Here is a 16,264-nt window from a genome sequence, read left to right as displayed (position 1 = left end):
GCACAGAGGAAGTACAATTCAAAGTTTGGGGCTTCAAAACCTACCTGTGAAAATCTCAGTATTACAGGGCATTTCTCTTCCCACCAACAATGGCATACATGTGCATAAAGAATATACATTGCAAACACAACAATGATGGACAGAATGTGGATCAATGTCACACATTCACCCCAGTCCAAAGATCTGGGCCCAAATCCATCGTTTTTCCACTCCACACCACCCTGGGTTAGACAATGGCGATATGCAAATCAGTGCTGACCCTGTGCCCCATGGGAACAGTCCAGTCCGAACTACAAAAGCCATGTCCCTCCCAGAACGGAAATAAGCATCCGAGGACCGGCCCGGTTTCGAGGTAACACCTCTCATCAGCCCGGCTAGCTTGATTCCAGTGGTGTGGAGTGCCTGGGACTCACGTCTGAGCATCCCCAGTACACTTAGAGCGGTAATTGCAAACACAACAATGATGGACAGAATGTGGATCAATGTCACACATTCACCCCAGTCCAAAGATCTGGGCCCAAATCCATCGTTTTCCCACTCCACACCACCCTGGGTTAGACAATGGCGATATGCAAATCAGCGCTGACCCAGTGCCCCATGGGAACAGTCCAGTCCGAACTACAAAAGCCATGTCCCTCCCAGAACGGAAACAAGCATCCGAGGACCGGCCCGGTTTCGAGGTAACACCTCTCATCAGCCCGGCTAGCTTGATTCCAGTGGTGTGGAGTGCCTGGGACTATCGTCTGAGCATCCCCAGTACACTTAGAGCGGTAATTGCAAACACAACAATGATGGACAGAATGTGGACTCGGATGCTTGTTTCCGTTCTGGGAAGGACATGGCTTTTGTAGTTCGGACTGGACTGTTCCCATGGAGCACAGGGTCAGCGCTGATTTGCATATCGCCATTGTCTAACCCAGGGTGGTGTGGAGTGGAAAAACGATGGATTTGGGCCCAGATCTTTGGACTGGGGTGAATGTGTGACATTGATCCACATTCTGTCCATCATTGTTGTGTTTGCAGGTACCGCTCTAAGTGTACTGGGGATGCTCAGACGTGAGTCCCAGGCACTCCACACCACTGGAATCAAGCTAGCCGGGCTGATGAGAGGTGTTACCTTGAAACCGGGCCGGTCCTCGGATGCTTGTTTCCGTTCTGGGAAGGACATGGCTTTTGTAGTTCGGACTGGACTGTTCCCATGGGGCATAGGGTCAGCGCTGATTTGCATATCGCCATTGTCTAACCCAGGGTGGCGTGGAGTGGAAAAACGATGGATTTGGGCCCAGATCTTTGGACTGGGGTGAATGTGTGACATTGATCCACATTCTGTCCATCATTGTTGTGTTTAAAGAATATACATAGCATATAGTACTGTACCACAATTCCACCGAAGGGTTCTAGTCATTGAAAAAAAATAGAACACATGCAGAGCGCTGTAAACGGTCACAGAAAACATGAAATGGCATTATAGATACTTTATCCACGGTCACGTTATGTTTTTTTCATTGCTTGATATAACAATGGAATACCTTTTGCGGTACTGTAATAGTGTGTAATAATATTTCAGAGTATTTATCTCAGTATAGTTTCATAACCATACTTTGTAATGTTTTAAGAGTAGTGTGACCCAGCTTAACCGTTTCAAAATAATTTACTTAGTAGCATGAGATTTAGAACATAATTGCATGTTTTTGAGGATTTACATCACATTCGCCAATTGTATAAAGACTTGCAACTCATGGCAGTGATGTGCCCCATACTGAAACATAGTTTGCTTACAGTTCTAAATGATATGGTTACTACTCAGTGCTTTCCCTGTCTAATTGTTTTATTCATCCCCTTAATTAAACGGTGCACGCCCTGTATGATAAATTAACTTATTTAAATGTAGTCACTTGATTTCCGAAAAGTACTTTACTTGTGTTGTTCGTTTGTTTTGCTGTTTGTCTTTTCATCCAGTCCATTTTTCTCCTGTGTTAACTTTCAGGTTCCCCTTATTATTATAGTGCCACATCCAGGGGCTCAGCACCTCCCACTGCTGCCACTGCCTATGACCGCCACTAGTTACCATGGAAATCACATGAAGCTGCAAGGCGACAGCTTAGGCCTCCATATTGTACCTGTCTGACCAACCTCTTCCATACCTGTGGGATGAAGATTGCTCCACACCTCACCAGCCTGCAGCCCTCCCCGCCAACACCCGAAGTACCCAAATACACCACAGGCGGAGCCTAAAACCCATCCAAATCTGCCACATCTCCATAGGATTCATACGTGGTGTGAAGAGCGGACATCAGGCCAGTTTGTCCTGCTAATGCTAGCACTCCCAACGCAGCACCAAGAGAAAACCCAGTTTCAGCACCTTCTTCCAAATGAATAAAGGCATCCTACAAACTCCAAAGACAATAACAACTAAGCAAAGCAGAACAGATAATCAACTTGCACATTTTATGGAAAGGACCATTTATTTAAAGGGAGGAGGAAGAAGATGCACATGGAGTCATTGCTTTTTTTAATTTTCATAAATGGCAATTCAGGCGCAGAGAATCCCGTAAAATAACAAATTATGTTTCAGTAACTGGAAGAGGATCACATGGGATAAGAAACTCAGATTTCTTTAAAGTTCCAGTCAGTTTCCGGAAGTCTTTCTGTACATTCCTTTTGAGCCATGACTATTTTTGGTCAACCGTCTCCCAAACCGAATCTTCATCCTTTAACTTGAAGAGCGCATCACAGCACACCACCGTCACCCAGGGTGAAGGGGGTGATGTCTCGTACAACACAATCAGCTACAAGAACAAGACAGGGAGACATGTCAATGTCAATCAACAGAGAAACTGAAAATGAAAATAAGAATATATAAATATATAAATATATATAAATATACCCAATTTATATGCTTTATCATGAAGGTCTGTGAAAATAATACAACAAAACAATTTTCTAAAAAAGGAAAAGAAACCAACAAATTGAAGACAATTGTAATGTTTGCCTCCTAAACTTTGTTCTTGTTTTTTCCCCCCCAATTTTGCACTATTGTTTGATTGTTGAGGACAAGGCAGCACTCATAGCTGATCCGGCAGTGTGGAATTAAAACTATTGGTAAACGTCTACGCCAACCACAAAACCGCATCAAAAATTAAAGCTAGGTTGTATGTCATGTTGTATAATTGTTTTTTTTATTGCATTTTAAAAACACAAATACAACACTTAGAAAACTGGCACTTAATGATCCTGAGGGTTTATAAGACACATTTCTAATTTTGTTAGTGGCGGAGATGGGGAGGACATTTATTTGATGTCTTTTTGCATCTTCATAACATTGAGTGTTTTCTTCCCGTATGGCTTCACTATTTCTTTATTAGCTGCTTTGATTATTAATACTGGCTTCTCCACAGACCATGTAGACTTCAGCACGTTGTGCTGTGTGGGTAGTTACGCCATGGTCGCATAAAGTAGAGGTGGCAAATGCAACCAAGGTGGATCCTGGAGAACTACACTCTTTGCGCATTGGAGCAAAGCTTTTTTCTGGACTTGTTGGGAGAATGGAATACCACATAAAGAATACATAGTTGAGAAGAAGCTGAGTCAGTGTCCCAAGCTTCACAGTCTAAGTCAGTGGATAATGAGCAAAACCTGGGCGGCATTAAATGAGTTAAATGCATACCACTGACATCTGTGTTGACCTACATGTTGTTGACTTGAATCCAGGCAAGTCTAATCCAGCTTTTTCATCCTCCGTAGGAAGATAAATTGATTATCATTAAATTGGCCAATAGATCCCCCTGTTATTTACAGTGCCAAGAGGTGGCGCTTGTTATTGTTAGAAGCTGGCTCATCTATAGACCTAGAAAAAAAAACACTGACAACCACATAGTGTCATGTAATAGTTGCCTCATGTCTACAGTGGACCATCCATCCAGGCACTGATCATGATGTGAGCCAAACCCATTTTCACTGGTTACAGTTAATAATATTGACAAGAAACTCAGGCATTCTTCACATCTGCACACAACAACGCAAGTGTGTAAGGTGGCAGTGCAGAAGGAGTTGGTGCATGTGTAAAAAGAGAAGGATCTACATAGTAAGAGATGGGCATATAGGGGGCATAGCCAGTACTGACATGTTAACTATATATATAGGATTGCTACTGACTTTTCAGACAATTCATTAAATAGCAAAACTGAATTCTAGTTGACTGCCTATTGGAAACTTGGGAGTAAGTCATGCTTACTCAAGGAACAATGTTTTAAAATCAGACCATGTGTTCTTAGTAGCAGATATAATAATAATTTGTTGGATAAACCTTGAAACAAAATGACAGAATTAATTAGGTGCAAACCCTTTGAAGTGTGCCACAGGAAACATTTCACTAATTCCAGAATGTCTGTGAAAAAAGATGATTGTAGTTAATTCTTTGCCTCAAACAAAGCAGTTTACAGTTTTTATTTTTAAGCCAGCACAAAAAGCAGCTGCCACCTTTCCAAAACACCAAAAAAGGCAACAATGGATCAGTACAACCGACCACCTCCAGCAACATCTCATCCATGCTTTACCTAGCCAGCCTGTTCTGCGAATGCTGTTTCTGCATTTGCCAAAGTCTTCCCTGTTCATGTGGTTTAAAGTTACTCTACATGACTCAGTATTATTGCTAATTAAACTACCTGGCATCGGAAGTCCTCAAATATCACATCTACTCCAAGACCTATCTATTGACATATACATTCCATTTGACTGGTCGGCGCAGGAAATCCAAATATGATAAATTATTTAATGTAACGTTATTTGCAAACAAAATCCCAACGCTCATTGCTGCTTTATATGAACAAATCTTTCCAATGTGAAGGAAAAATCTCTTGTAAATAAATCCATCTCCATGTTTGTCATGCTGTCCTCTTCTTATAGGTAAAGGAAACTCACTCAATGTTGCAAATTTCCTTGTGTTCTTTGAAAAAAATTATTTACATTATTTAAAATAAAATACAGCATGATTACAAAAAACCCACTGAATTGCCAAAGTCAATAGGGTTTGCACACTGCAGCTTTTCTTTGCCTGTTTTTAACAAGAGATGGTTAAAGGGGAAAATTGCTATGCAAAACATTCATACAAGATGGTGACTGTCTTTTAATGGCGTTATTGTTTTTCCTTTCCTTTCTGTCTTTCTCTCAATCTTTTTACATCACTGTGCTCTTTTTTATATTGGATCAAGCGAAAAAAATCACACTTTCTTTTTTAAGAAAAAATTTACGAAATACAACACAAAAAAAGCTTAAAAACAAAAGCTATGTAATATTTGCTTGCTAGAATGAATGACATTCACAGTGTTTTATAACCTTTGACCTGAACCCGGGGGTTTGGTCCCTAAGTATCATAATTGTGTTCTCCATTTTGCATTCGTTTGTGAGGTAAACACCATTTTGGGGTTGGTATGGAGGTACTTCAGAAGAGACGGGGCGAGGACCACACCAAGGACACCTCCAATAAAGTGATTGGATTTGTGACCTTTAAATGTTTTTAGTGGCAAAGAACCAACTGGTTCTATTGTGGACAAGTCTGCATGCTTTATCACACTTGCTTACCCAATGGATAGTGACCAAATATGAAAAATAAAAGGCTTCAGAAATAAACATAAGCTGGATGAAATAGTACCTGAAAACATAGAAAAGAAAGAAAATGAACTCCTGCATCAGAAAAAAAGTTCACTTTTTCAACTGAAGAATTTCATTTTGATGAAAACACATAAAAAACAATCAGATGCCCTTTTGACCTTCGGAAAGGTAGACTGAAGGAACGGAATAAGAGGCGCTGGTATTGTAGCTCGACACTGGACCACCTTGCTGGGACAGAGAACACTTTGTACAGTAACTGTACAGAATGAACCCGGAAATGGTTTTCTTGAACAACTTTTGGCGTTTCCATGACTGAAGTGCCGATTCTGAACGAATCAAAGAGAGACAGTGACTTAACACAGGAATCGGGACACATGCAAATGTATTTATATAAATATCTTTATCTATACAGACAAATATGGGTACAGATATGCACAAATGAAGCTACCACAGACTACGACACAAACAGAAGGGGCCATCTCTGGCTTAGGATGACATGTTTCTCCTCTAACATGCAATCTGATGGTCCTTGGCTGAAGCCGCCCAGCTTTGATCATTGCTTCAGTTCTGTTTGATTCTTTTTCTTTGTGCACCTGAGAAATAAACAATTTTTGTATGTCACTCTGAAGGCTCATGGTATTGTTACTATCTCTGTTCAGTTATCTGGTTAATTTAGTTATGGACGTTAAATTGAACAAATTAAGTGGCTGGTTCGAAGTTCATGGCCTATAGTTTATATCCTATTGGTAAACAACAACCTAGGCAGACAAAGTACTTGTCTAATAGATAAAACAATAAGGACCTTTAATAGTATGAGGTTTAAAAAACAGAATTTATTGGCAAATACATCAAGAATTCATAAAATATTTCAAAATAGTTTCAAAAGAACATGTGTTTAATAAAAGAATAGTTCAAAGAACTATAGATAAAAACAAAACATGAAAGACAATTACTGTATAGAAATTGCTATTAAAAAAAAATATAAAGAGTATATTCGTGGCACAGAAGTGATAAATCTCGACGTGCGTTTCGGCGACCAGCGCCTTCTTCAGGACAAGCCACACAATAACCTAATACAGTAATTGTCTTTCATGTTTTGTTTTTATCTATGGTTCTTTGAACTATTCTTTTATTAAACACATGTTCGTTTGAAACTATTTTGAAATATTTTATGAATTCTTGATGTATTTGCCAATAAATTCTGTTTTTTAAACCTCATTCTATTAAAGGTCCTTATTGTTTTATCTATTAGACAAGTACTTTGTCTGCCTAGGTTGGTGTTTACCAATATGATTTATCCCTGACCTAGGATTACAGGTTGTTCTTTTTTCAGGGGGTCCTTGTTTTATACACTACTATAGTTTATATCCTTCATGCAGTTGAGCATTGTGTGAAAAATTGTTGCTGGAAGGATACAAATTGTGGAGTGCCAAATTTAAATCCCATTCGCTCGTACTAAAAGGCCTGTCCAATACTCATCCTTGTGCTCTGGTGCAACTGCGAGCCACGGGTGTCTAATATGGAATTTGTATTCAAGATACACACTCCAGTACAAATTTCAACATGTGTACACAAAAGTATCATGTAAAATGTATGATTTAGTGGAAATGCTTAGCATAGGTATATCACAAAATATAAAATGTACCTTCTTTTTTTTGCCTTGTTTCACTTGGCATAAGGCTTGCACTCAAAGACGGTCAGCATATTTTTTGTTGGCCTTGCTTTGTGGAAGATACAATTGTGTTTGCACTGATCCTCCACCCATATATGTTCCTTTTTTTGCATAAATTAACAGGGGTTGATATTTCAGGAGCACACCAGATTGACGCTCAATAAGGATCAATTTTCAGCATTAACAACATTTAGTATAGGGAAATTGAATGACACTGTCACCTGCACCCTGCAGATTCGGCCCTCAGTCTCTTTTCAATCAATGGCACATGTTAGTAGTGCAGCTCCTAAATGAGAGGAATTCATGGCTTTTGCAACTATGTATAAACCATTTTTGTGGTGGGAGAGGTTTTTCACAGCCATTGCGCACCCTAAATTCTACATCCTCTCTTCCTTGTGAGTCATGTTTCATTGAACCTATTCAAAATATTAGCTGTAGCTTTGATTGAGGTTGAAAATAGATAATGTTCAAGAAACGTCACCCAAAAATACAGAATCATACTTACATTACAATTCCCATACATACAGCAGTTTTCCAAGAGAAAATGGACAAAATGGTGAGCCGCAAGGGTGAGATGTCATCGAGTGGAAAGGAAAGTGCTAGGGTGACTATTCAATAATGCTTCAAACATTGACACCCACAAAATACATGTTTGTACTATTTCAAGCACCCTTAATTCGGGTTTGTCACACCTTTAAAGTATATTCACATGCCAGATTTTGTTTTTGTGGCGCAGTTTAATAATATGCATGGCTTTCTGCCACTACGTAAATGTTGATATTATGTTTTGTCCTATTGTTGGTTATCATCATGCTCACAACAGTACTTACACCCTTCCACTCCACAAAATAACAACCTTATGAGCATATTGAACAAAAATACTCACATACATCTAACACATGCCATATATTTCTTTCGCACTATCCAACAGTACTTTCCTCTTCCATCCTTCAATGATAACTTCACAACCCATTTCCAACCACACTTCCACTGGGACACACACTCCTGACACTCATGTGCACAACTTTGCACCAAGGACATATAGTTGGCAACAATCTATCAACTTAACAACATTCCTTCTGCATCATATCACAACTTATCTTATAACCATTCTCATACACTTGATTTAAACATACAACTTACCTGGCCAGTAAGGTAGCATGGAAAACAATATGCGTAGGTTAATAGACAACTAACCAACTAAGTCAACGAACAATGACAACTCCCTATACAAGTAGCACTCTGCAAAGATCTCTAGCAGGATCAAAACAATTTCACTTTCATATTGACAAACCCAAGCCATTACTAAACTAGACTCTTAATACGCCTGTACTAACCAAACACAAACATACATAACTGGTGAATGGAAATCACAGAAGTGTACAAAAAGGGCAAGCAGTTTGAAAACTTGTATGATAAACTCCAACTATTGCAGAATGCAGCTGCCCGCCTGATCACCGATACTCCCAAATTTGCATCGGTAGCTCAGGATCTGGTGACTCTACACTGGCTGCCAGTTCGTAAGAGAATTGCCTTTAAGGCACTATGCATGGTCTTCAAGGCCCTTCCTGATATGGGCCCCAGATACATGAAACTGCTTTTCCGCTGGCATAAACCAGCACAAACGCTGAGATCGGGGGAATTGGCCCTGGTTACTGTCCCCAGAATTAAAAGAGCTCGCTGGGGAGGCAGGAGCTTCTCCCTTGGGGCGGCAGAGTCCTGGAACAAACTTCCACTCGCGCTCAGACAATCTCAGGACCTGATGGCCTTTAGGAGAGAGCTTAAGACCTGGCTCTTTACCCACTAATCCTACTCACACATACCAGCTCAATCAAGCCAGCGCCAGGACACCTCCGGGTAACAGAGCGCTCTACAAATGTGATAAATAAATAAAATAAATAAATATGATGTCAAAATGATGATAGAAAGCCCTACATGTTCCATAAGCTTATACATTTCTATGCTCTTAGGAGGACAAGATTTTCAAGTACATTTGAAGTGTCTTGAATTTCAGGTGGTTATGAATTTAGTGATATTCAGCCTTATTTTACGGTGGAACTTTTTGTCTCCAACTGTTCCTCAGGAACCCTCTTTCAGCAGGATTTATATACCAGTTTACAGCTCATCTTTATAACAGTGTTTTTGGGTGTGGAGTTTGCCAACACCTTTTGATTTTACTAAACTAACGTATATTATTGTCACTTATAGGGGCCTTCGGCAACCCGATTTCACCCATTGGTCTGGTGCTCTGTGATACCCATTTTCTTGCACCCACCACAACATACATACAGCATGAGACAGCACGTTAGCATATTTCATCCATTAGCCAACTTCATGGTGGGTTACAGCATTCTGCCTTTTCACATGGAGCGCATCCACAAACAAAGTGATTCCCTTCAGTGGTAGGTAATCATATGGAAATTAGTGCCTTTTGAGACCAAAAAATAATTTTGCTTTTGGCCAATGGTTTGTAGATTAACTGGGCTCTATAGCATCCTAACAAGTTCAGCAATAACCATGACAAAAAAACAAGCACTGACAAAGTCAGAAGACTACTAACCAACACCAGAGCTACTGTCTTTGCCTCATCATGTTTAGATAACAAATCGTGGTTTATGAACCACTTTCACTACTCTCTTTTGTTTTCAGTTGATCAAAAAATTGGTTTTCATACCGATCTCATTGCGAGTATAGTGTCAGCCTGAATACGTCTTTCTACTTAATTAATTGTTTTGACCAGTTATTACGTCATCAGCCATAGCCTTGTCAAAACTACTACCTTAACATAGCATCTCTTTGTCGTGCAATAATTGCGTATTGACTCCAGCATTCAGATTGTTTAGAGTGGTAGTGGTAGTGCTAGCGAGGTGGGGCAATAGAATCTAGCTGCATTTTTGAACCCTACTCTTTTGTCTTTTTTTGGGCTTTTATCCTGTATCTATTTAAGTACATCTAGGTGTGGGTATTCTGGAACCTATGCCTCCATAAAACCCACTGTTTGCTATCTCTCGGCTCCCGTAGGTAGTCCCATTCTGCTGATGGCATTTTTACTCAAGCTATTTTGTAATCTCATAGAATGGAAATTAAGAAGTATATTGTATATTATCCTTCGGAATTTCATTTTTCTCTTTTTCTTAGTAATTATAGAATCCAACCCATAATAATATAATGGCACATATTAGAATAATGGTGTGTTAGTGAGTTTAGAATTACTTTTGTAGATGCACTTTGATGGGAAAAAGCACCCCCTACTTAGTACTTTTCAACAAATTTTTGTTTGAAAGTATTTAATTCAACAGGTATCCAATCCACCTCAACAATATTCGTGTACTCGATGAATTGCTAGGTCATTCTTTGTCCTGGAATATTTTGAGCAAGGAATTTGTCACCTCAGAATGACCAATAATCACAAAAAGACCTGGTCCTAAGGGCAATTAATCTTATGGATCTGTGAACATCTGTGGATTGCCAAGAGATCATTCCAATCACACCTCTGATTCTAGAGATTATTACCATGTTCCAGTCTATCGCCAAAATAAAATAAAAATAGCCAGTCTCTGATAAACATGTAACCAGACAACACAGTACAAACATCCACTAGAAGGACAACATTTGAAAAAATGTGTGAATAGCTAGATGACACCTCACGGGCGCACCACCAATGGGACCCCTGGTTGGTACTCACCAGGATGGCCCTGTTCTCATCATCGGTGTCACCTAGCTTAACGTAAACGTGTCCGAAACCCAAAGGAAAAGGAGACAGTGAATGGTGCAGTGTACACAAACTTATATGTGACAAGGACTAACAACGTTCAACATATAACACAAAAACTACTGTGCAACAAGATACAGAAACCTTTTACTCGCATTCTCTTGTTGCCAACAGTAAACATATATACATAAAAAGGAGAGATGCGAATACTACCTATCGATTCGCACTCAGCTCACAGCCGACATGTTTCATTGCCTTGGTATTTATCAGGCAATTTCTTCAGGGCAAACGAGATTAGGGTGCCACTGCCAGCGATACTGTGCTTTGCGTGCTGTAAATCAAGGTGGACATATATATATGTGAAGGGCTGCCTGTAGTTTTACTGTGCAGTTAACACAGCATAAACTTATTGCATTACACCATAAAATGAATAATGATTACCTGGATGGCAACTTTTGCTTTCATACCGTTACCGATACGGCTATCTAAAATCATGGACCCACTCCCGATCGGTGAGTATGGTCTTTCCTCCCTTCTATTTTTATCTGGTAAAGAAAGTTGAAAAAAGGGGGAACGCCACACGGGCGTACATTAGAGGCAGTCATTCTAGTCTCACCGTATCTGTATTCTATTCCCCGCGTTCGCAGCGTTTACCAGTGGAGAATACTCGTTCGGCGTCTTCTCGGCACCGGAACGCCGAGCGAGTGATGTGCGTTCTATTTACTTTCCCGGCGTCAGCCTAACTCGGCTCTGATTGGCCCAAGCGCTCACATGGCTTGTGTGACAATAGAGTACGGGCTTTTCACCAATATTTGCATTTCCCATACTATTTAATTTTAAAAGTGTCACGTTTTCTGTATAAAGTGGGGCAGGGAGTGCTCAAGTCTGGTACTAACGATCATAATCATTCCCGGTGTACCGAGTGCACTCCGTTGAATAGGGCGGCCATCTTGGAACGGTATTAACCTAACGTTGGAGGTCATATTGTTATATTAAGTGTGGATACAGTAACTAGTGTCCGCTTTTTTATATATCTTAATGTAATGTAAGGGATTTTACATTCTGAATGTATTGATTATAACAAATACAACCCATTATATATTTCTAAGGGGCTCAGTAAGTGAATATGTTCATGGGGTGAATAGTATTTATTACATATACCTCCTTACAACACAGTGCAGTTCAGGTCTTTCACGTTTTTTAACGCTCATGCAAGGTGCATAGAGATGATCGTATAAGATATATTAGTTCGCGTGGAACAATTCAAGCATCTAGGCGAGAAGGAAAACGTCAACCACAAGCATATCATATAATATGATTGTGTTATCAGACTTTAGGTTGCTGAGCCATGGAACACCTATACCGGTATTCAACGTAACTTGTTCCATTCCAATAATTCATTTAATCCTTGCTGTTCGCTTCGTTCCTGGTATATCCAGCGTGCTTCTTTTGTTACCAGGCGTTTTTCCATGGACTGTGCCTCACCTACCACTCTTTCCAGGACCACCCAAGTAAAGGAGTGTTTGTTACGGTGACAATGTTGCACCAGCTTTGTAGTCAGTCTGCCCTGTCGTATTGTACTCAGGTGCTCTTGTATGCGGAGCTTGATCTTGCGTGTCGTCAGTCCGATGTATTCGAGGCCACACTCACAGCTCAGTCTATATACTACATTAGTAGTGTTACAATTACTGAAATGATTCAGTGTCCATGTCTTTCCGGATTTCAGCACGACTGTAGTACTTTTGTTCGTAAGGTGGCAAACCGAACAATTCCCGCAAGGGTAATGTCCATTCGGTACAGTGGTTGTTTCTGTTGGTGTTTTCTCTATCTATAAACACCAACAGAAACAACCACTGTACCGAATGGACATTACCCTTGCGGGAATTGTTCGGTTTGCCACCTTACGAACAAAAGTACTACAGTCGTGCTGAAATCCGGACTGACGACACGCAAGATCAAGCTCCGCATACAAGAGCACCTGAGTACAATACGACAGTGCAGACTGACTACAAAGCTGGTGCAACATTGTCACCGTAACCAACACTCCTTTACTTGGGTGGTCCTGGAAAGAGTGGTAGGTGAGGCACAGTCCATGGAAAAACGCCTGGTAACAAAAGAAGCACGCTGGATATACCAGGAACGAAGCGAACAGCAAGGATTAAATGAATTATTGGAATGGAACAAGTTACGTTGAATACCGGTATAGGTGTTCCATGGCTCAGCAACCTAAAGTCTGATAACACAATCATATTATATGATATGCTTGTGGTTGACGTTTTCCTTCTCGCCTAGATGCTTGAATTGTTCCACGCGAACTAATATATCTTATACGATCATCTCAATGCACCTTGCATGAGCGTTAAAAAACGTGAAAGACCTGAACTGCACTGTGTTGTAAGGAGGTATATGTAATAAATACTATTCACCCCATGAACATATTCACTTACTGAGCCCCTTAGAAATATATAATGGGTTGTATTTGTTATAATCAATACATTCAGAATGTAAAATCCCTTACATTACATTAAGATATATAAAAAAGCGGACACTAGTTACTGTATCCACACTTAATATAACAATATGACCTCCAACGTTAGGTTAATACCGTTCCAAGATGGCCGCCCTATTCAACGGAGTGCACTCGGTACACCGGGAATGATTATGATCGTTAGTACCAGACTTGAGCACTCCCTGCCCCACTTTATACAGAAAACGTGACACTTTTAAAATTAAATAGTATGGGAAATGCAAATATTGGTGAAAAGCCCGTACTCTATTGTCATACAAGCCATGTGAGCGCTTGGGCCAATCAGAGCCGAGTTAGGCTGACGCCGGGAAAGTAAATAGAACGCACATCACTCGCTCGGCGTTCCGGTGCCGAGAAGACGCCGAACGAGTATTCTCCACTGGTAAACGCTGCGAACGCGGGGAATAGAATACAGATACGGTGAGACTAGAATGACTGCCTCTAATGTACGCCCGTGTGGCGTTCCCCCTTTTTTCAACTTTCTTTACCAGATAAAAATAGAAGGGAGGAAAGACCATACTCACCGATCGGGAGTGGGTCCATGATTTTAGATAGCCGTATCGGTAACGGTATTAAAGCAAAAGTTGCCATCCAGGTAATCATTATTCATTTTATGGTGTAATGCAATAAGTTTATGCTGTGTTAACTGCACAGTAAAACTACAGGCAGCCCTTCACATATATATATGTCCACCTTGATTTACAGCACGCAAAGCACAGTATCGCTGGCAGTGGCACCCTAATCTCGTTTGCCCTGAAGAAATTGCCTGATAAATACCAAGGCAATGAAACATGTCGGCTGTGAGCTGAGTGCGAATCGATAGGTAGTATTAGCATCTCTCCTTTTTATGTATATATGTTTACTGTTGGCAACAAGAGAATGCGAGTAAAAGGTTTCTGTATCTTGTTGCACAGTAGTTTTTGTGTTATATGTTGAACGTTGTTAGTCCTTGTCACATATAAGTTTGTGTACACTGCACCATTCACTGTCTCCTTTTCCTTTGGGTTTCGGACATGTTTGCGTTAAGCTAGGTGACACCGATGGGAACAGGGCCATCCTGGTGAGTACCAACCAGGGGTCCCATTGGTGGTGCGCCCGTGAGGTGTCATCTAGCTATTCACACATTTTTTCAAATGTTGTCCTTCTAGTGGATGTTTGTACTGTGTTGTCTGGTTACATGTTTATCAGAGACTGGCTTTTTTTATTTTATTTTGGCGATAGACTGGAACATGGTAATAATCTCTAGAATCAGAGGTGTGATTGGAATGATCTCTTGCCAATCCACAGATGTTCACAGATCCATAAGATTAATTGCCCTTAGGACCAGGTCTTTTTGTGATTATTGACTGACTGAGTGGAGGGCGACCTAGTCCTATATTTCCCTCTTGACTCCTAATATGTGGATACCTCAGAATGACCCCCTTCACTATGTAACATTAAATATTACATTGTGTTTATGACTACTTACTGGTTTCAGTATACTGATACTAAATGCACTTTCATTACATATATTCAGACATAAAGTGTTTGGAACAAGTTACCTGTCACAGATCCTTGGTATGGTTCTCGTCTCCATATTGTTATTTTTTATTACGCTTAACCTCCCATCGTTAACATAGTGATTGTTTTAATGTTTCGAAGTTTTTATGTAGTTTGACTAAACGTCTTTAACTGAAAAAAGTTTAAAGAAATGTTTTTTAAAGGTATGTTCTCCATAAGCTTGCTTTTCAACTAATTATTTTTGACCTTACAACGAATACAATATATTCAATGGAGAGAGATCCTAATCTAGTTTGCCATTTTTGGAATATAGTGTAATGCGGGCTCACCTATCCCTTTAATATTTAGTCAACAAATTCAAACACTGGAGGTTGAACAATATCATGCTTTGACACATCTCTCACATCTGACAGTCTCAAGATGCACCCATCATTTCCCAAACATACACACATTTCTAAGACCCTTTTTATTATGACTTGATTTCTTTAATTTAAAGAAAGAAATGTAAATGATCATCCAGGCCAAATATTTTTTATCACAGAAAACAGATTTCCTAGGGTTCATTACACCAAACAAGTGTAAATAAGTTAGCACTACATCCAAGACGGCTGATGTGTTTTCTCAAACTTCCATCTGTTCCAAACAAGAGCACAGTGCTAAAATGTATGTTATCAGGCTGTGCATGAAAGACAAGTAGACATATTTCTACTTGAAAGGCATTGATTTAAGGAATTAGGTCAGAAGTATATGATCCCATTCAGAAACCAGTCTGCTTCCTGCTCAGTCAGTGGGGCCTATATAAAAGACACTGTGCAATGCCCTAGTCTGTGCTTAAGTGCACATTTATTTGGGTGCAACAAGTGCAGACCAGATCAGTGCGTGCTATCACAATGAATCTGCTGCACTCAGTACAACTGCAAAGCTGGTCTGCCTTTCACTGCAGGCGGCAACAGGTCCGCACTATGAAGGGGCAGTATTCCCCCTGCAGGTGCTTTATTCAGTGACTGCACCAGCCTGAAGAGGGATGTCTGGGTGGATCAAATTGATGCCCTTTTGCCCTTCTACAAGGGGTACCATCAGGGGGGTGCACTAACAATGCACCACCTTTTGGTGACACACAGTCAGTATCCCCCCCGACAACTCATTTGCCTCTGCACCCAAGTCAATAATAAGGCATGGGTGCTGAGGTCAAGTGTTTCCTCACTTGTGTGTCGCCATTCCCCCATACAAATGAAGAAATTCC

The 16,264-nt window shown here is 40.3% G+C and overlaps 1 protein-coding gene across 7 annotated transcripts in view; it reads left to right on the top strand.

The window, feature by feature from the left end:
- PAX2 (paired box 2) overlaps positions 1 to 6,231 on the top strand; it is a 127,879-nt gene extending 121,648 nt beyond the window's left edge. For 4 of the 7 annotated variants that reach the window (XM_078643054.1, XM_078643058.1, XM_078643053.1 and 1 more), the window contains one exon: positions 2,007 to 6,231. In XM_078643054.1, coding sequence (XP_078499180.1) covers positions 2,007 to 2,128 — 122 coding nt within the window. In that variant the 3' untranslated portion in view covers positions 2,129 to 6,231. Of the gene's footprint in view, positions 1 to 1,987 lie in introns of all 7 variants that reach the window. The other 3 variants (XM_078643059.1, XM_078643056.1, XM_078643052.1) reach the window with 1 other exon arrangement.
- Positions 6,232 to 16,264: the final 10,033 nt, after the last annotated feature.

This window comes from Lissotriton helveticus, chromosome 5_1 (genome assembly GCF_964261635.1).
Source record: "Lissotriton helveticus chromosome 5_1, aLisHel1.1, whole genome shotgun sequence".
Lineage (NCBI taxonomy): Eukaryota > Metazoa > Chordata > Amphibia > Caudata > Salamandridae > Lissotriton > Lissotriton helveticus.
Note: the sequence above shows the minus strand (reverse complement) of the source record. Positions and strands in the feature narration are given on the sequence as shown.